The sequence below is a fragment of the Bufo bufo genome, chromosome 1, assembly GCF_905171765.1.
Source record: "Bufo bufo chromosome 1, aBufBuf1.1, whole genome shotgun sequence".
NCBI lineage: Eukaryota > Metazoa > Chordata > Amphibia > Anura > Bufonidae > Bufo > Bufo bufo.
The window spans coordinates 168,952,479-168,972,958 of NC_053389.1; the positions used below are offsets into that span (position 1 = coordinate 168,952,479).

The following is a 20,480-nucleotide window of genomic DNA, read 5'->3' on the forward strand; positions in this document are numbered from 1 at the left end:
GACATCACACACACTGGGAAGGGAGTTAACCCTTCCAGCACCACAGGAAAGGGAAAACACCAACTTAAAGGGGAAGTGTCAAAACGAAAGTCACACTGTGGCTGTTGCCGCAAGCAACGACATGGGTGGCTACCATGTCCTGGGAGTCAGCCCGAAGGCCGGGACACTGCCACCACATGTACACACTATACAAAACGTTGCTGCGAGCAGCCACAGTGAAGGGAAAGGTCTCAGTGCACACGAAACATAAACAGTGCACACCATACATACATACACACACACCTAACAAAGCGGTAGCTAGGTGTAACCGCATGAAGATGCCGCAAGCTGCCTAGCACCAGCTCAGGCTGCTATCTGCGACAATCTGCAAACACTTGTTGCCCGCGGCAACCACAAGTGAGGCCACACACAAGCAGCCCTCACCTGTGGTTGAACAACCAAAAACAAACCGCAGGCAACCGCATGCGGTTAAGGAGTCACGGTCATGGCCATGGCCGTGACATTGCCTTGACAAACCTACATACCTCGTTACCAAACCTATTCCAGACGTTAAGGGAATATGGCAGACTATCTGGCTATAAGATTAATACATCTAAAACAGAGGCTTTATCTATTAATATTCCACCAGATATATTGAGTACTCTGCAAAGCAGTTTCCATTTCAAGTGGAATGATACTACCCTTAAATATTTGGGAGTGAAATTAACAAAAACATATAATACTCTCTATGCCCATAATTCTTTACCCATTTTTCGGGAACTTAATTCGCTCATGACTAAGTGGATGCCCCTGCCGATTTCTCTACTAGGGCGCATTGCAGCGGTCAAAATGACCATATTGCCCAAATTATTATATGTGATGGAAACTATTCCAGTTCCCCGTACCTAAGAAGGATTTGAGAGCCTTGCAGTCTTCCATCCTCAGGTTTGTCTGGCATGGCAAAAGACACAGAATTTCTTGCAGCACTCTTACCGCCCTCAAGTCGCAAGGTGGTCTTGGACTCCCTGATGTAACTACATACTACTGGACGACACATCTACGTCGTATCCCCGCATGGTCTTCCCTCCTAGCATTCTCTAGATGGATGGAAATTGAGAAGCTATGGTTGGCCCCTACTCACCCTAATGCCCTCCTGTGGTCACCATTACCGGCCAACTGTATGGCCCACTTGTTGGGTCCTATGTCCCTAACATATAATATCTGGAACAGTTGCAAACAGAAATTCCCATTGGTATCCGATAAATCTTCCATGACCTCGTTTTTATTTAATCCCTTATTTTTAAGCCATGGTTTTCTAACAAACTATTTAGATTTGGAGAAAATGAACAGATGGCTCACTATGAACAATCACGCTAGGTGCTCTGGACAAAAAGAGTCACAAGATTGGCAAATTCGCCACTGGCGCCCTGTGCTCTTCACACATGAAAGCAGGTTCACACTGAGCACATGTGACAGACGTGACAGAGTCTTGAGACACCGTGGAGAATGTTCTGCTGCCTGCAACATCCTCCAGCATGACCGGTTTGGCATTGGGTCAGTAATGGTGTGGGGTGGCATTTCTTTGGAGGGCCGCACAGCCCTCCATGTGCTCGCCAGAGGTAGTCTGACTGCCATTAGGTACCGAGATGAGATCCTCAGACCCCTTGTGAGACCATATGCTGGTGCGGTTGGCCCTGGGTTCCTCCTAATGCAAGACAATGCTAGACCTCATGTGGCTGGAGTGTGTCAGCAGTTCCTGCAAGACGAAGGCATTGATGCTATGGACTGGCCTGCCTGTTCCCCAGACCTGAATCCAATTGAGCACATCTGGGACATCATGTCTCGCTCTATCCACCAACCTCACGTTGCACCACAGACTGTCCAGGAGTTGACAGATGCTTTAGTCCAGGTCTGGGAGGAGATCCCTCAGGAGACCGTCCGCCACCTCATCAGGAGCATGCACAGGCGTTGTAGGGAGGTCATACAGGCACGTGGAGGCCACATACACTACTGAGCCTCATTTTGACTTGTTTTAAGGACATTACATCAAAGTTGGATCAGCCTGTAGTGTGTTTTTCCACTTTAATTTTGAGTGTGACTCCAAATCCAGACCTCCATGGGTTGAAAAATTTGATTTCCATTTTTTTATTTTTGTGTGATTTTGTTGTCAGCACATTCAACTATGTAAAGAACATAGTATTTCTGAAGAATATTTAATTAATTCAGATCTAGGATGTGTTATTTTTGCGTTCCCTTTATTTTTTTGAGCAGTGTATATAAAAAAAAAAAAAAGTAATAAACCAGTTATAAAAAAAATATAATAAAATACAAATAAAAGGAAAAAGTGAAAAATTAACAAAGTGTCAGTGTCCCCCCAAAGGTCTTTTTATTACCTTTTGGGGGATATATTTAGTAGCAGAAATATATTAAAAATTAGGTTAAAAACACAAAAAAATAATAAAATACATAGAAGACAAAACACCCACACCAACCAAAACGGTCACCATTATCGCCCTATTCACGTGAAACCATACATATTATTAGATAACAAAACAACTGACACAAAATAGGGAACTAATTAGAGTAATTTATTTTGGTGTCAATTTTTTCATATTTAATGAATAAAGAGCTATAGTTTGAAAATACTTTAAAAAAATGTTTTGTACAGTTTTTTCCCCCCAAATAAAAAAAATAAATAAATTATAAGGCCCTATGTGTCAAGTAAAAAATTGTTGCAAAAATTATTTCGGTAGTCACGACACATAAAACATAAAGTTCCAAATGTTTGAACCACCACGTGCGCTAAATCACAAAAAAATTGACTGTTCAGGCCTGGTTATTAAAGTGTTAACCAATAAGCACTTTCCCCACTAGTAAGGTAAAGTGCTTACTGGTTATTACATGGCGCCTGTAACTGGGGGGCAGGAGGTGGTAATAACCAATGAGCGCCAGCCTCTGCAGTAAAGGAAAGCTCTGATTTATGAATAGGAGGCAGGATGGAAGGAAATGTCGCCACTGTTACTGTTTTTTTTCTGTAAAAAAGACTTTTTAACAGGTTCCTGCAGCACTGCCCCTGAATTAAAAGATTTATATTTACCTGCTCCATGCCGCCCTGGTCTTTTGCGCTGCCTCCATCTTCCGGTTCCCGCGCTGTTTACACCTGGCAGTGCATGGCCATGGTCACATACGCCACTCCAGTCAATGATTTGCTTCAGTGGTGACATGCTGCTTGTGGCCACATCACCGCTGAAGCCAGTCATTGGCTTGAGAGGTGTATGTGACCATGGCCATGCACAGCCAGGTGAAAACAGCGCGGGTACCGGAAAATGGATGCAGCAGGGGCAGTGCGGAGGACCGCATCGGCAGGGGAGCAGGTAAGTTTAACTTTGATTTAAGGGGCCATGCTGCAGGAACGTGTTCGAAATTCATTTTCACTGGGAAATCTCTTCATAAGAACCTCATTCATAATAACTGGCCGGTATAATCGCGCCGCACATCTTTGTGTAATCAGGGATGTGCTGCCGATAATCAATATAACTAAATGAAGGAGGAAGGACTGTGATAGCGATCACTCCTCCCCAATCACTTTACATTGGCCCGTGTAATAGGCCGATGCAAATGAGCGCTCATCAACATTTATTTTTATTTGCGGCCCCTTGAAATAGAGCGTTGTGACAATGCGGCCCTCAGACCAAAAAAGGTTGTGTGCACCCCTGGTCTATGGGATAATGATTTAAAGTGGTACTACAGCTAAAGTTTCACAAAAACTAAGGAATGCTTTAAATGGTTACCGTACCTTCAGCAAACTGTATAAATCATTTCTATGGGTGAATATAAGAAACTTTGTAATATATATTATCAGAGAGGAAAAAAAATGACAGAGCTGAACCCGGACAACCACTTTTTTTTATTTTTATAATTGTCTTTTTATTGAAGGAAGTATATAAGAAACATAAACATTTCTTTGTGAAATCTGTTAACATCCAAGTGACCAGCATACATGAAAGATTTGACATTGCAAATAATTTTCAAAAATGCATACCAAGCAGTTCCATTTCTGCCAACACATATTGGTATAAACCACAATCAATAGAAAGGTAGATTTGAGCATGCTAGTTTACAACCAAAGAGGCTGAACCCAATAGTAATATAACTGGACAAGAACAGTCCTCGAATATGTTTATGTAATATATAACAATTGAGTTACAATGGTCAAAAGACAAGACACAAGAGGGTAGAGGGAAGGGGGGAAGGAATGCTACACAATGATCTCTGTGAATGTGTCCCACGGCTGCCATACTTTATGAAATTTGTCTGTAGTGTTATTGATAAGCGCGGTTAGGTGTTCCATTCGTCTAACATCCATAACACTGGAGATTAGGTCAGGCCGAGTCGGTATGTCCTGTCTTTTCCAGTATTTAGCTATAAGGCGTCTAGTTGCCGACAATATACGAAGCACTAAGTAGAGTACATATTTCTTTAGTACCGTTGGAGTGTCGAGTGAGAATTTTACATTAGTTAGTTGCAGAATAAGGTGTTGGGTTTCCCTCCATAGTGGGAATATAGCATGACAGTCCCAGAAAATGTGAAACAAAGACCCTGGACCAGAGCCGCACCTCCAACATGTATTAGAAACAGTAGGATTCAAGTGTTTAAGCAACTGGGGTGTGTGATACCAAAACATCAAAAGCTTATATGAATTCTCTCTATAAGTCACACATGTGGATGTCATTGCCGCTCTACGCCCTATAAGCTTCCAGTCACTCTGTGGTATTTCCCTCTCCAAATAGCTCTCCCATTTAGACATATATGCATGGCGTATAATCCGTGGGGATTCCGGAGTTGAGAGAAGAACATACATGTCTGATATGAGACCTTTGGTGGAGGTCGAGAGTTTACATAATCGCTCAAACATTGTCGGAGTAGATACCTTCGTGTCTTTAACCACCTCAGCCCCCAGTGCTTAAACACCCTGAAAGACCAGGCCACTTTTTACACTTCTTACCTACACTACTTTCACCGTTTATTGCTCGGTCATGCAACTTACCACCCAAATGAATTTTACCTCCTTTTCTTCTCACTAATAGAGCTTTCATTTGGTGGTATTTCATTGCTGCTGACATTTTTACTTTTTTTGTTATTAATCGAAATTTAACGATTTTTTTGCAAAAAAATGACATTTTTCACTTTCAGTTGTAAAATTTTGCAAAAAAAACGAGATCCATATAGAAATTTTGCTCTAAATTTATTGTTCTACATGTCTTTGATAAAAAAAAAATGTTTGGGTAAAAAAAAAATGGTTTGGGTAAAAGTTATAGCGTTTACAAACTATGGTACAAAAATGTGAATTTCCGCTTTTTGAAGCAGCTCTGACTTTCTGAGCACCTGTCATGTTTCCTGAGGTTCTACAATGGCCAGACAGTACAAACACCCCACAAATGACCCCATTTCGGAAAGTACACACCCTAAGGTATTCGCTGATGGGCATAGTGAGTTCATAGAACTTTTTATTTTTTGTCACAAGTTAGCGGAAAATGATGATTTTTTTTTTTTTTTTTTTCTTACAAAGTCTCATATTCCACTAACTTGTGACAAAAAATAAAAAGTTCTATGAACTCACTATGCCCATCACGAAATACCTTGGGGTCTCTTCTTTCCAAAATGGGGTCACTTGTGGGGTAGTTATACTGCCCTGGCATTCTAGGGGCCCAAATGTGTGGTGAGGAGTTTGAAATCAAATTCTGTAAAAAATGACCTGTGAAATCCGAAAGGTGCTCTTTGGAATATGGGCCCCTTTGCCCACCTAGGCTGCAAAAAAGTGTCACACATCTGGTATCTCTGTATTCAGGAGAAGTTGAGGAATGTGTTTTGGGGTGTCTTTTTACATATACCCATGCTGGGTGAGATAAATATCTTGGTCAAATGCCAACTTTGTATAAAAAAATGGGAAAAGTTGTCTTTTGCCAAGATATTTCTCTCACCCAGCATGGGTATATGTAAAATGACACCCCAAAACACATTCCCCACCTTCTCCTGAGTACGGCAATACCAGATGTGTGACACTTTTTTGCAGCCTAGGTGGGCAAAGGGGCCCATATTCCAAAGAGCACCTTTCGGATTTCACAGGTCATTTTTTACAGAATTTGATTTCAAACTCCTTACCACACATTCGGGCCCCTAGAATGCCAGGGCAGTATAACTACCCCACAAGTGACCCCATTTTGGAAAGAAGACACCCCAAGGTATTCGTGAGGGGCATGGCAAGTTCCTAGAATTTTTTATTTTTTGTCACAAGTTAGTGGAAAATGATGATTTTTTTATTTATTTTTTTTTCATACAAAGTCTCATATTCCACTAACTTGTGACAAAAAATAAAAACTTCCATGAACTCACTATGCCCATCAGCGAATACCTTGGGGTCTCTTCTTTCCAAAATGGGGTCACTTGTGGGGTAGTTAGACTGCCCTGGCATTCTAGGGGCCCGAATGTGTGGTAAGGAGTTTGAAATCAAATTCTGTAAAAAATGACCTGTGAAATCCGAAAGGTGCTCTTTGGAATATGGGCCCCTTTGCCCACCTAGGCTGCAAAAAAGTGTCACACATCTGGTATCTCTGTATTCAGGAGAAGTTGAGGAATGTGTTTTGGGGTGTCTTTTCACATATACCCATGCTGGGTGAGATAAATATCTTGGTCAAATGCCAACTTTGTATAAAAAAATGGGAAAAGTTGTCTTTTGCCAAGATATTTCTCTCACCCAGCAGGGGTATATGTAAAATGACACCCCAAAACACATTCCCCACCTTCTCCTGAGTACGGAGATACCAGATGTGTGACACTTTTTTGCAGCGTAGGTGGGCAAAGGGGCCCATATTCCAAAGAGCACCTTTCGGATTTCACAGGTCATTTTTTACAGAATTTGATTTCAAACTCCTTACCACACATTTGGGCCCCTAGAATGCCAGGGCAGTATAACTACCCCACAAGTGACCCCATTTTGGAAAGAAGAGACCCCAAGGTATTCGCTGATGGGCATAGTGAGTTCATGGAAGTTTTTATTTTTTGTCACAAGTTAGTGGAATATGAGACTTTGTATGAAAAAATAAATAAATAAATAAATCAGCATTTTCCCCTAACTTGTGACAAAAAATAAAAAATACTAGGAACTCGCCATGCCCCTCACGGAATACCTTGGGGTGTCTTCTTTCCAAAATGGGGTCACTTGTGGGGTAGTTATACTGCCCTGGCATTTTCCAGGGGCCCTAATGTGTGGTAAGTAGGTAAATGACCTGTGAAATCCTAAAGGTGCTCTTTGGAATATGGGCCCCTTTGCCCACCTAGGCTGCAAAAAAGTGTCACACATGTGGTATCGCCGTATTCAGGAGAAGTTGGGGAACGTGTTTTGGGGTGTCATTTTACATATACCCTTGCTGGGTGAGAGAAATATCTTGGCAAAAGACAACTTTTCCCATTTTTTTATACAAAGTTGGCATTTGACCAAGATATTTCTCTCACCCAGCATGGGTATATGTAAAATGACACCCCAAAACACATTCCCCAACTTCTCCTGAGTACGGCGATACCAGATGTGTGACACTTTTTTGCAGCCTAGATGCGCAAAGGTGCCCAAATTCCTTTTAGGAGGGCATTTTTAGACATTTGGATACCAGACTTCTTCTCACGCTTTGGGGCCCCTAGAATGCCAGGGCAGTATAAATACCCCACATGTGACCCCATTTTGGAAAGAAGACACCCCAAGGTATTCAATGAGGGGCATGGCGAGTTCATAGAAATTTTTTTTTTTTGGCACAAGTTAGCGGAAATTGATATTTTTAATTTTTTTCTCACAAAGTCTCCCGTTCCGCTAACTTGGGACAAAAATTTAAATCTTTCATGGACTCAATATGCCCCTCACGGAATACCTGGGGGTGTCTTCTTTCCGAAATGGGGTCACATGTGGGGTATTTATACTGCCCTGGCATTCTAGGGGCCCTAAAGCGTGAGAAGAAGTCTGGAATATAAATGTCTAAAAAATTTTACGCATTTGGTTTCCGTGAGGGGTATGTGGAGTTCATGTGAGATTTTATTTTTTGACACAAGTTAGTGGAATATGAGACTTTGTAAGAAAAAAAAAAAATAATAATTCCGCTAACTTGGGCCAAAAAAATGTCTGAATGGAGCCTTACAGGGGGGTGATCAATGACAGGGGGGTGATCAATGACAGGAGGGGTGATCAATGACAGGGGGGTGATCAATGACAGGGGGGGTGATCAATGACAGGGGGTTGATCAATGACAGGGGGGTGATCAGGGAGTCTATATGGGGTGATCACCACAGTCATTGATCACGCCCGTGTAAGGCTTCATTCAGACGTCCGTATGCGTTTTGCGGATCCGATCCATCTATCAGTGCATCCGTAAAAATCATGCGGACATCTGAATGGAGCTTTACAGGGGGGTAATCAATGACAGGGGGGTGATCAGGGAGTCTATATGGGGTGATCACCACAGTCATTGATCATGCCCCTGTAAGGCTTCATTCAGACGTCCGGATGCGTTTTGCGGATCCGATCCATCTATCAGTGGATCCGTAAAAATCATGCAGACGTCTGAATGGAGCTTTACAGGGGGGTAATCAATGACAGGGGGGTAATCAATGACAGGGGGGTGATCAGGGAGTCTATATGGGGTGATCACCACAGTCATTGATCATGCCCCTGTAAGGCTTCATTCAGACGTCCGGATGCGTTTTGCGGATCCGATCCATCTATCAGTGCATCCGTAAAAATCATGCAGACGTCTGAATGGAGCTTTACAGGGGGGTAATCAATGACAGGGGGGTAATCAATGACAGGGGGGTGATCAGGGAGTCTATATGGGGTGATCACCACAGTCATTGATCATGCCCCTGTAAGGCTTCATTCAGACGTCCGGATGCGTTTTGCGGATCCGATCCATCTATCAGTGGATCCGTAAAAATCATGCGGACGTCTGAATGGAGCTTTACAGGGGGGTAATCAATGACAGGGGGGTAATCAATGACAGGGGGGTGATCAGGGAGTCTATATGGGGTGATCACCACAGTCATTGATCATGCCCCTGTAAGGCTTCATTCAGACGTCCGGATGCGTTTTGCGGATCCGATCCATCTATCAGTGCATCCGTAAAAATCATGCGGACATCTGAATGGAGCTTTACAGGGGGGTAATCAATGACAGGGGGGTGATCAGGGAGTCTATATGGGGTGATCACCACAGTCATTGATCATGCCAGTGTAAGGCTTCATTCAGACGTCCGGATGCGTTTTGCGGATCCGATCCATCTATCAGTGCATCCGTAAAAATCATGCGGACATCTGAATGGAGCTTTACAGGGGGGTGATCAGGGAGTCTATATGGGGTGATCACCACAGTCATTGATCATGCCCCTGTAAGGCTTCATTCAGACGTCCGGATGCGTTTTGCGGATCCGATCCATCTATCAGTGCATCCGTAAAAATCATGCGGACATCTGAATGGAGCTTTACAGGGGGTTGATCAATGACAGGGGGGTAATCAATGACAGGGGGTGATCAGGGAGTCTATATGGGGTGATCACCACAGTCATTGATCATGCCCCTGTAAGGCTCCATTCAGACGTCCGTATGCGTTTTGCGGATCCGATCCATCTATCAGTGGATCCGTAAAAATCATGCGGACGTCTGAATGGAGCTTTACAGGGGGGTAATCAATGACAGGGGGGTAATCAATGACAGGGGGGTGATCAGGGAGTCTATATGGGGTGATCACCACAGTCATTGATCACGCCCCTGTAAGGCTTCATTCAGACGTCCGGATGCGTTTTGCGGATCCGATCCATCTATCAGTGGATCCGTAAAAATCATGCGGACGTCTGAATGGAGCTTTACAGGGGGGTGATCAATGACAGGGGGGTAATCAATGACAGGGGGGTGATCAGGGAGTCTATATGGGGTGATCAGGGGCTAATAAGGGGTTAATAAGTGACGGGGGGGTGTAGTGTAGTGGTGCTTGGTGCTACTTTACTGAGCTACCTGTGTCCTCTGGTGGTCGATCCAAACAAAGGGGACCACCAGAGGACCAGGTAGCAGGTATATTAGACGCTGTTATCAAAACAGCGTCTAATATACCTGTTAGGGGTTAAAAAAAACACATCTCCAGCCTGCCAGCGAACGATCGCCGCTGGCAGGCTGGAGATCAACTCTCTTACCTTCCGTTCCTGTGAGCGCGCGCGCCTGTGTGCGCGCATTCACAGGAAATCTCGGCTCACGCGAGATGACGCCTATTGGCGTTAGCGTAGCCTGGGGGAGCCGCCGCGATGACGCCTTTCGGCGTTAGCGTGGCGGCAAGCGGTTAAATAAGGTTCTAAGCAGGTGTTGAATTTGTATATGCTGCCATCTAGAGGATTCAGGTAGATCGTATTTTTCCCTAAGCGACTCAAATGGTATAATCTCAAGTGTCCTATACTCCACTATATCAGCAAATCTAAATAATTTAAATCGAGTGTATATATACTGGCATCAATAATACAGTTTTATCGATAGAATATCGATTATAAAAAAATCCATTTTTTTATAATCGATATTCTATCGATAAAACTGTATTATTGATGCCAGTATATACACTCGATTTATTTTATTGTGTTTGAATAAATAAGTTTGGTTCCACATCTCTCTTGGTGTTTTGAGTGACGGTCCAATTTCCATTCACTATTTACTTTAAAGGGAATCTGTCACCTGCTTTAACCATTTTTAAGCTGGCACCATCGCTATGTGGACTAAAGTACCTTTTTTCCAGCAGTCTTCTTTTTACTTGATTTCGTTTTGTAGTTTTGATATAAAAGCTCTTTTTCTGATATGCTAATTAGGGTCCAAGGAGCCCAGAGGGGCGTTCTTTTCCCTCTCCGGAGCCCAGTGACACCCCCCTGCAGTGCCCAGCCCGCCTTAATTTGAATTCCAAGAATGTCTCCTGATCATCAGATAACCTCCCACAGCCCGGCAAATGGTTCCGCCCCCTCCCCACGTCATATTCTACCTTATAGAAATGCCCGTCCTTCTTCCTGTCTGCGGCCAGAAAACTCGTGCAGGCGCAGTACCGCCTGCGGCCTGCGCCTGTGCGATCATCAACCTCCTGAGGGCAACAGCCTCAAAAGTCTCACTGGGCATGCGCCGAGCCCAGTGATGTGACCTGAGCGCTGCTGCCCTCAGGACGTTGATGATCGCGCAGGCCGCAGACGGTACTGCGCCTGCGCGAGTTTTCCGGCCGCAGACAGGAAGAAGGACGGGCATTTCTATAAGGTAGACTATGACGTGGGGAGTCGGCGGAACCATTTGCCGGGCTGTGGGAGGTTATCTGATGATCAGGAGGCATTCTTGGAATTCAAATTAAGGCGGGCTGGGCACTGCAGGGGGGCGTCACTGGGCTCCGGAGAGGGAAAAAAAACGCCCCTCTGGGCTCCGTGGACCCTAATTAGCATATCAGAAAAAGCGCTTTTATATCAAAACTACAAAACGAAATCAAGTAAAAAGAAGACTGCTGGAAACAAGGTACTTTAGTCCACATAGTGATGGTGCCAGCTTAAAAATGGTTAAAGCAGGTGACAGATTCCCTTTAATAAGAGCAAGGGGTGACTCTTTTTGTCCAGAGCACCTAGCGTGATTTTTCATAGTGAGCCATCTGTTCATTTTCTCCAAATCTAAATAGTTTGTTAGAAAACCATGGCTTAAAAAAGGTGTGCTGTAACCCTAATGGGAATAAGGGATTAAATAAAAACGAGGTCATGGAAGATTTATCGGATACCAATGGGAATTTCTGTTTGCAACTGTTCCAGATATTATATGTTAGGGACATAGGACCCAACAAGTGGGCCATACAGTTGGCCGGTAATGGTGACCACAGGAGGGCATTAGGGTGAGTAGGGGCCAACCATAGCTTCTCAATTTCCATCCATCTAGAGAATGCTAGGAGGGAAGACCATGCGGGGATACGACGTAGATGTGTCGTCCAGTAGTATGTAGTTACATCAGGGAGTCCAAGACCACCTTGCGACTTGAGGGCGGTAAGAGTGCTGCGAGAAATTCTGTGTCTTTTTCCATGCCAGACAAACCTGAGGATGGAAGACCAAGGCTCTCAAATCCTTCTTAGGTATGGGAACTGGAATAGTTTCCATCACATATAATAATTTGGGCAATGCGCCCTAGTAGAGAAATCGGCAGGGGCATCCACTTAGTCATGAGCGAATTAAGTTCCCGAAAAATGGGTAAAGAATTATGGGCATAGAGAGTATTATATGTTTTTGTTAATTTCACTCCCAAATATTTAAGGGTAGTATCATTCCACTTGAAATGGAAACTGCTTTGCAGAGTACTCAATATATCTGGTGAAATATTAATCGATAAAGCCTCTGTTTTAGATGTATTAATCTTATAGCCAGATAGTCTGCCATATTCCCTTAACGTCTGGAATAGGTTTGGTAACGAGGTATGTAGGTTTGTCAAGGCAATGTCACGGCCATGGCCATGACCGTGACTCCTTAACCGCATGCGGTTGCCTGCGGTTTGTTTTTGGTTGTTCAACCACAGGTGAGGGCTGCTTGTGTGTGGCCTCACTTGTGGTTGCCGCGGGCAACAAGTGTTTGCAGATTGTCGCAGATAGCAGCCTGAGCTGGTGCTAGGCAGCTTGCGGCATCTTCATGCGGTTACACCTAGCTACCGCTTTGTTAGGTGTGTGTGTATGTATGTATGGTGTGCACTGTTTATGTTACGTGTGCACTGAGACCTTTCCCTTCACTGTGGCTGCTCGCAGCAACGTTTTGTATAGTGTGTACATGTGGTGGCAGTGTCCCGGCCTTCGGGCTGACTCCCAGGACATGGTAGCCACCCATGTCGTTGCTTGCGGCAACAGCCACAGTGTGACTTTCGTTTTGACACTTCCCCTTTAAGTTGGTGTTTTCCCTTTCCTGTGGTGCTGGAAGGGTTAACTCCCTTCCCAGTGTGTGTGATGTCACTGGGTGTGTCTGACTGTTGGGTGTGGCCTCTTAGGCCTATATAGCCTTGGTGTTTGGCATGGCTCAGTAGGTTTCTCCAGCCATGCTTAGCTGGAGCAGCCTCCTGTGTTTACCAACTGCCAGTGAGAGCCACCCTTGTGGTTCATAAAATATAATGTCACATTTAGGTTATGTTCATCTTTATGTGTGATGTCTATGTGATGTCTGTTGGGATTTTCCTTATGTTGTTTAGTGCAGCTTATGGATCTGGATTCCTGTTTGCACAGGGATCCAGTCAGCAAGGCTGTGGCAGGTAGGTCGAACTCGGATAGTTCACCTGCCATATCCGTAAGACTGTTTGTGTTCCCCTTTTCCCTGCAGCTTGGCCAGTGAGACCCCTGTTCCTCCGTGTCCAATAGGAACAGGCCGTCTTACCTTGACTCCTAGCCCAGGGACCGGTCGGAGGGTGAGTTAGGGATCCGAGGTTCCTGCGCATGGGTCCTCCTACCATCAAGGTCGGCCCATGCAGGTAGGAGACAGGGTCAGCGTTAGGGACACTTTAGGAGGTGACCTGCTCCCTAATCCTGTTGTCCTGGCCGAGCAGCCACAACATCATCTGGCATCGCACGGCTGAGGATTTTCCCCATCCTCAGCCGTGACAGGCAAGAAGTATATCGTCAGCGAAGAGTGATAATTTAAAGGTCACCTTATTGACCTCTACTCCTTGAATATCAGGGTGGGCCCGTATTAATGCTGCTAAAGGCTCTATGCAGAGTACGAAGAGTAGGGGGGATAGCAGGCAACCCTGTCGAGTTCCGTTCCGAATAGTTATCATGTTGGACTGGGCATGTGTCGTTTTTACAAAGGCCGTTGGGCAGGTATAAAGAGCACAAATGGCATTCATAAAAGGCCCCCCTATACCAAAACACCGCAATGTAAAAAACAAAAAAGGCCAGCTTAGGCGGTCAAAGGCCTTTTCTGCATCCAGGCCCAATATTAACGCCTGCTGTTTCCGTCTGTTAATGATGTCTATCAAATCTATAGCCCTTCTCGTGTTATCGCCCCCTTGGTGATTTAATACAAAGCCGACTTGATCTTTATGGATCAAGCTCGGGAGCAGGCTAGCAAGCCTGTTCGCCAGAAGTTTCGTAAATATCTTTAAGTCTGAATTAAGGAGGGCTATAGGACGATAGTTGGAGCAATCCATATGATCCTTCTCAGGTATTGGAATAAGGGTGATGAAGGATTGAAGCATTGTCTCTGGTATAGGAGAGCCCTCCAGGAAAGAATTAAATATCTTGACCATGTACGGAGGGAGGGTGTCTATGTATGTCTTGTAGTAAAGGTATGGCAGACCATCAGGACCAGGTGACTTGCGATTAGGGAGGTTCTTTATCACTTCTAATATTTCTTCAGCTGTGGACAACCACTTTAATGTGGTCATAAAAAAATAAAAATAAATCCGCTATAAATGTTATCGAGCAGAAAAAGAAACACACTCACCTCTTCCTTTTCCTGGATATCAATCACTGACACTTTGGTGGTCCTTTTGTTTTCAAGCACCCAGCACGTGACCACAGCAGTTATTCTATTCACTTCTACGGGACTGTTGATGGTGTGGTGGTCATACATGCAAACCACTGCTCCATTCTCATGGGGCACTTTTGGACCTCCGTTCAGGGACCAGACACTTGTGGTTAAGGGGATATGTATTGTCAGTGGGAAAACTCCTTTATTGTAATCCCTGACATATTTCTCTCTTGTTTATTGGCAGGAGGTCAGTGCATTTGGAGACGATGGAGAAGGAGATATCTTAGATGACTGGACTGTACTCTGCAATGGGGAATTCTGGCAGCGCAATGAAGAAGTGAGGTTCAAGCACGCGTCTACAAACGTACTGCTGTCTGTCACAGGAGAACAATATGGGCGTCCTATAAATGGACAGAGAGAAGTGTATGGCATGACCTACGCAGGTCCACATAACTACTGGAAAGTGATGGAAGGTATCTTCATGAAACCTAGTGAACCTCCACGGACTGACTTCACTCACTCCGAGTTATGATAGGACTCAGACTGGTCTAGGTCTTTCAGTCTTCTTAACCATACAGTGTTGACTTCCCTGAGGATTTCTCCAGGGTCCCACAAAGTACACTTTGAAGAGCAATTAACAGTGAAATATGGGGCACAGTTTGGATGTTGCACCCTTGTGTCATTTATTATTATTATTATTATTATTATTATTATTATTATTATTTCATATTTTATGTTATGGCAGCAAAGGGCCGGACTGATCTGTGAGCATGACTGCAGTTGAAAAAAATATCATTCTGTATTATCGTCTCTGCAGCAAATGGTTTTTAAAATTATATAAAAAAAATTCAATTGTGGTTCTCAATTTTATTTAGTTTTTGTCCTTATCCCATGTTTTGTTTTGTTTTTGTCACTTTTATATTATCCTTATCATACGTTTAGCTTGATAAAACTGCAGATATTCTGTTATACTTACATTGTAATGTATGTATATGCTTGTAAAGAGGTTGTCCCATCTGACCATTTGTGGTATGGCGACAAGATATGCCATAAATATTCCTTAGATGTGGGTGCCAAAAAGGTTGGACCGACATCTGTCTCAAAAATACAAGTCTTCCATGAATTGAGCTGCAAGGGCTCAGCTATATTCAGTAGTCCCATTGCAGTGAATGGAAAAAGCTGTGGGGTGTACTCTCCATTCATGGTGGAGCCCCATTCTTGAGAGGGTAGTGGGTACAAGAGGTGGGAGGTGCACCTATTGGACATAATTGCCATATGCTGTTGATACGCTATAAATGTCCAGAACAACCCTTGTCCATATGTCCTACTACTTCATAGGGACTTCATAGAACTCCTTTCCTGGTGGGCCCATATGAACAGGCATTGATTTGAATAAAAAACGAGCATGTAATGTTGCTTGGCCACAGCTGCCCCTGCCTGAGGTGAGAGAAGCCAGACCAGCGGCGATCAGCTAATTTTATAAGGAAACTGCGTCCATACTAAACTGTAACTGCAGGTATAAGAACAATCATTGTTTCACAGATTCCAATACAGATAGTTTCTTTAACCTTGCTGTGCTAAGGCTGTGTTCACACTTTGCGCAGGGTATATGCATCTGTAGGCCTGGGTGTTGTGGGGTGGTCTAGAAGACTAGGATGCTGAGCAATATCCAACAACCTACACAACCATGCAGTGCAGATATGAGGTGGCTGGGACGGGAGCTGCTACAAATAAGTGGTTGCACCCTGAAATTTTTGAAAATTGTGGACACACTCCTTTTCCTAAGACTCCACCACCTTCCATGTATGCCCCCACCCCTTTCATGATGTGTCCTTCATGCCCTGTGAGGGGATTTACAAACCCCTCTGGGAATTCAGGAGGTCTTCCCTTTTTGGGAGCCTCCTGTATGTTTCAGGAGAGTTGCCAACTCTTCTCTATACATACCTACTCACTAAACGTATAACTTAATTACAGACCTACATGTCCATTATATAAATGGGCAGGGCGTTAACTAAGCACTGAGAGAAGGGTAAAAGATATACAGAGGGCACAGCACTATTGCTGTTAGGTTGGGTTCACAAGAGCGTTATCACACTCTGGTCTTCTGCTTTCACCGGAGCAGAAGAACAAATATAATGGAAGTGCTAAATTGAGCACAAATCTTAAAGTAAAAGAACGAAGCAAGCGCCATTAACTATAACTGGGTCTGCTCTGGATGCTGCTTCTTTACCAGACACAAAAAAATCCAGCATGCAGGACTTTTTTGTCTGGTCTTTTTGACAGAATCTGTGACAGAGGACCCGACAACGCAGATGTGGATAGATAGTATCAGATCAAAGTACAGCATCAGATGCATATTTAGCACACAAATGCAGGGCTGTGGAGTCGAGGAGTCGGAGGCAACATTGGGTACCTGGAGTCAGAGTCGGCAAAAAATACTCCGACTCCTACTAGATTTAAATTGACATTTGGAGCACCTTAAATCTTGAATCATTAGGAAATTCATACAGCTGTATAGGAACACCACTTATTTCCAGCTATATACCTGGGTCTGTTCTTCTGTCCGTCTCCAGGAGCTCAGGAGGACATATTGCTCTGATGACATTAGAGCGGGTGGAGGGTTTACCGGGTGACAAATGAAAACCCTCTGAAAATGGCCTGATGTTTAGATGGTAAAGGTCCCTTCTTGGCCGCTGCTGCCTCCATTCTGTGCAGGTTGAATCGCCCGGCACGGCGTTGAGGTGTAGATGGCTAAAAGCAAATAAATAGATGAAAATATGATCATCACAAGCGGTCACAGACCTGATATGAAGCTTCTGGTGGTAGTATTTTCACATATAATATGATCACCTTATGTACTCATCCTCCACCATAATAAGATATAGTCTTTCTGGAGGAGTATAAAGCATCTTACATGCCATCTTACTCATTCAACAACTATCGATGTGGGCGTGGTTTATCGGTTTGGGGGCGTGGTGAGTGAGGTCCGGCTTTCTGAGATGAAGCCAGTAGCCACCCTATATCAAACCCCTGACATTGAGAATCCTATACAGTATATAACGTGTATGTAGAGCAGGGAAGAGCTTCTCTTCATTTACTTACTACAGGGATGTGTGGTGGGGGCATCCGAAGGGCTTCCACAGAGACCCAGTCAATATGCTGGAAGAAATGATGGCCTCGGATGTTCCCGTGGACTCCTAAGCGCTTGGCAGGATGTCTCTGGAGGAGCTGAAAATGAGGAATGTAATTATAGCTTAGTGACTAGAACGACTAATAAACACAATGACCAATCAGACTCCAGATCTTACATTTGCAGAGACTAGCTGGGAAACGAAATCCGCAATCTGATTGGCTTCTTACATTTTCAGAGACTAGCTGGGAAATGAAATCTATAATCTGATTGGCTTCTTACATTTTCAGAGGCTAGCTGGGAAATGAAATCTGCAATCTGATTGGCTTCCCTGGGCGACTTCTCACTTTTCTCTTGTAGTAGTTTTGATAAATTTTGCCTAATGTTTATTCTGTCTGAATGCTGGACTCAGGCTGTAGTGTCAGCAATGGGAGATTTTAGAAATCTGTGGCTTCTTGTTACATAAACTCAGAGGGGTGGACTAAGTGTGTAGACATGTTCTCAGTACATTAACTACACGTACCAGGCTCTTACTTTAAAGGGAAACTCTCATTCCAATTATCCATTAGGTCAGTAATTCCCAAAAATGTTACCATGGGAGAATAGAAATAATATTTTCCTGCTGCTCCTATGTAACCTGGCTCCAGGGCAGTCCTTGGAACTCTTGGCAGACATTTGTGCTATTGCTGAGTCTGTGCTGGAGAATTTGTGGCTCCAGCATCCTACTCGGCATCCTCTCTGGTGGAGACCAGTGTTGTCACCTTGTATACTACAGAAGTGCTGGTTGTGTATTGCTATCCTGAGGGGCGACCCCTCCTGAACACTACAGTGGTGAGTATTAGTGAACGAGATCATGGTGCACTATGGGGCATTGTAGGGGGAGATGTCTCCTATCACAGGTTGTCATGTAACATTGTATACAGTACAGTAGTGTCATGTAGGAACATACTGACCTTTTTAATGATGTCTTTAGCGCCGGAGCGTGCAGGATGGTAAGTGCACTCACTGCAGGGCCGTCTTTTCGAATGGGCACGCTGGGCAGTTGCCCGGGGGCCCCACTTGCCTGGGGGCCCCGCCTGCCCAGTGAACCCACCAGCCAACTTCCCAACCGTCATTTAGCAGCGGGCGAGGGGGGGCAATCGCCCCCCCTATGTTGTCCTTTGCCCCCCCGGTTGCCCCCCCGCTGATTCCCCCAGTTAAATACTAATGAGCGCTTCCATTATGGAAGCGCTCATTAGAACCGAGAGACCAGGAAGTGGTGAACGCTCTGTACTCACCACTTCCTGGTCCTCGGCTGTCGGCTGTGCAGGGCTGCGCACAGCGTGAGGGCGCTCTGTGACCTCACGCTGTGCGCGCCAGTTCAGAGCACAGAGTCGACTGAGGAGAGGCAGGCGGCGTCCAGGAGCAGGAGAGGTAAGTGATTTTTTATTTTATAAGAAAATGTGGCTGCTGGGGGCATAAGGGGGCTAATGATGAGGCATATGGGGGGCTAATGGAGAGGCATATGGGGGGCTAATGGAGAGGCATATGGGGGGCTAATGGAGAGAGGCATATGGGGGGCTAATGGAGAGAGGCATATGGGGGGCTAATGGAGAGGCATATGGGGGCTAATGGAGAGGCATATGGGGGCTAATGGAGAGGCATATGGGGGCTAATGGAGAGGCATATGGGGGCTAATGGAGAGGCATATGGGGGCTAATGGAGAGGCATATGGGGGGCTAATGGAGAGGCATATGGGGGGCTAATGGAGAGAGGCATATGGGGGGCTAATGGAGAGGCATATGGGGGCTAATGGAGAGGCATATGGGGGCTAATGGAGAGGCATATGGGGGCTAATGAGGCATATGGGGGCTAATGGAGAGGCATATGGGGGCTAATGGAGAGGCATATGGGGGCTAATGAGGCATATGGGGGCTAATGGAGAGGCATATGGGGGCTAATGGAGAGGCATATGGGGGCTAATGAGGCATATGGGGGCTAATGGAGAGGCATATGGGGGCTAATGGAGAGGCATATGGGGGCTAATGGAGAGGCATATGGGGGCTAATGGAGAGGCATATGGGGGCTAATGGAGAGGCATATGGGGGCTAATGGAGAGGCATATGGGGGCTAATGAGGCATATGGGGGCTAATGGAGAGGCATATGGGGGCTAATGGAGAGGCATATGGGGGCTAATGAGGCATATGGGGGCTAATGGAGAGGCATATGGGGGCTAATGGAGAGGCATATGGGGGCTAATGGAGAGGCATATGGGGGCTAATGAGGCATATGGGGGCTAATGGAGAGGCATATGGGGGCTAATGGAGAGGCATATGGGGGCTAATGAGGCATATGGGGGCTAATGGAGAGGCATATGGGGGCTAATGAGGCATATGGGGGCTAATGGAGAGGCATATGGGGGCTAATGGAGAGGCATATGGGGGCTAATGGAGAGGCATATGGGGGCTAATGATGAGAGGCAGCATATGGGGGCTAATGATGAGAGGCAGCATATGGGGGCTAATGATGAGAGGCAGCATATGGGGGCTAATGAGAGGCATAATAACACTGTCATCCACAGATGCCCCCATAACAGTGTGTCTTCCACAGATCCACCATAACAGTGCGCCTGCGCACTGACGAGAGACAGAAAGAAGGGGAAAGAATCCGCGGAAGCAAGCAGAGGACGGCACAGCAGACGATTGAACAGCTTCTTTTGTAAGTAAATAGTTTTATTATAAATGTATCCCTGCATACCGCAATTCTCTCATATTTTGTAATCTTATTTATATATACTTATTTTGTTTTTGCCCCCCCATTTTTGACTGTGGTATCTTTGTGCCCCCCCTATATATTATTCCTA

At 45.0% G+C, this 20,480-nt stretch overlaps 1 protein-coding gene across 1 annotated transcript; it reads left to right on the plus strand.

Annotated features, from left to right (window-relative positions):
• Positions 1-3,305: 3,305 nt before the first annotated feature.
• Positions 3,306-15,308, plus strand: LOC120998070 (stromal cell-derived factor 2-like). Its single transcript, XM_040428586.1, has 2 exons — positions 3,306-3,353; positions 14,752-15,308. The coding sequence occupies exons 1-2, from the start codon at positions 3,306-3,308 to the stop codon at positions 15,037-15,039; spliced, it is 336 nt and encodes a 111-aa protein (XP_040284520.1). The 3' UTR covers positions 15,040-15,308.
• The last annotated feature ends 5,172 nt before the right edge of the window (positions 15,309-20,480 follow it).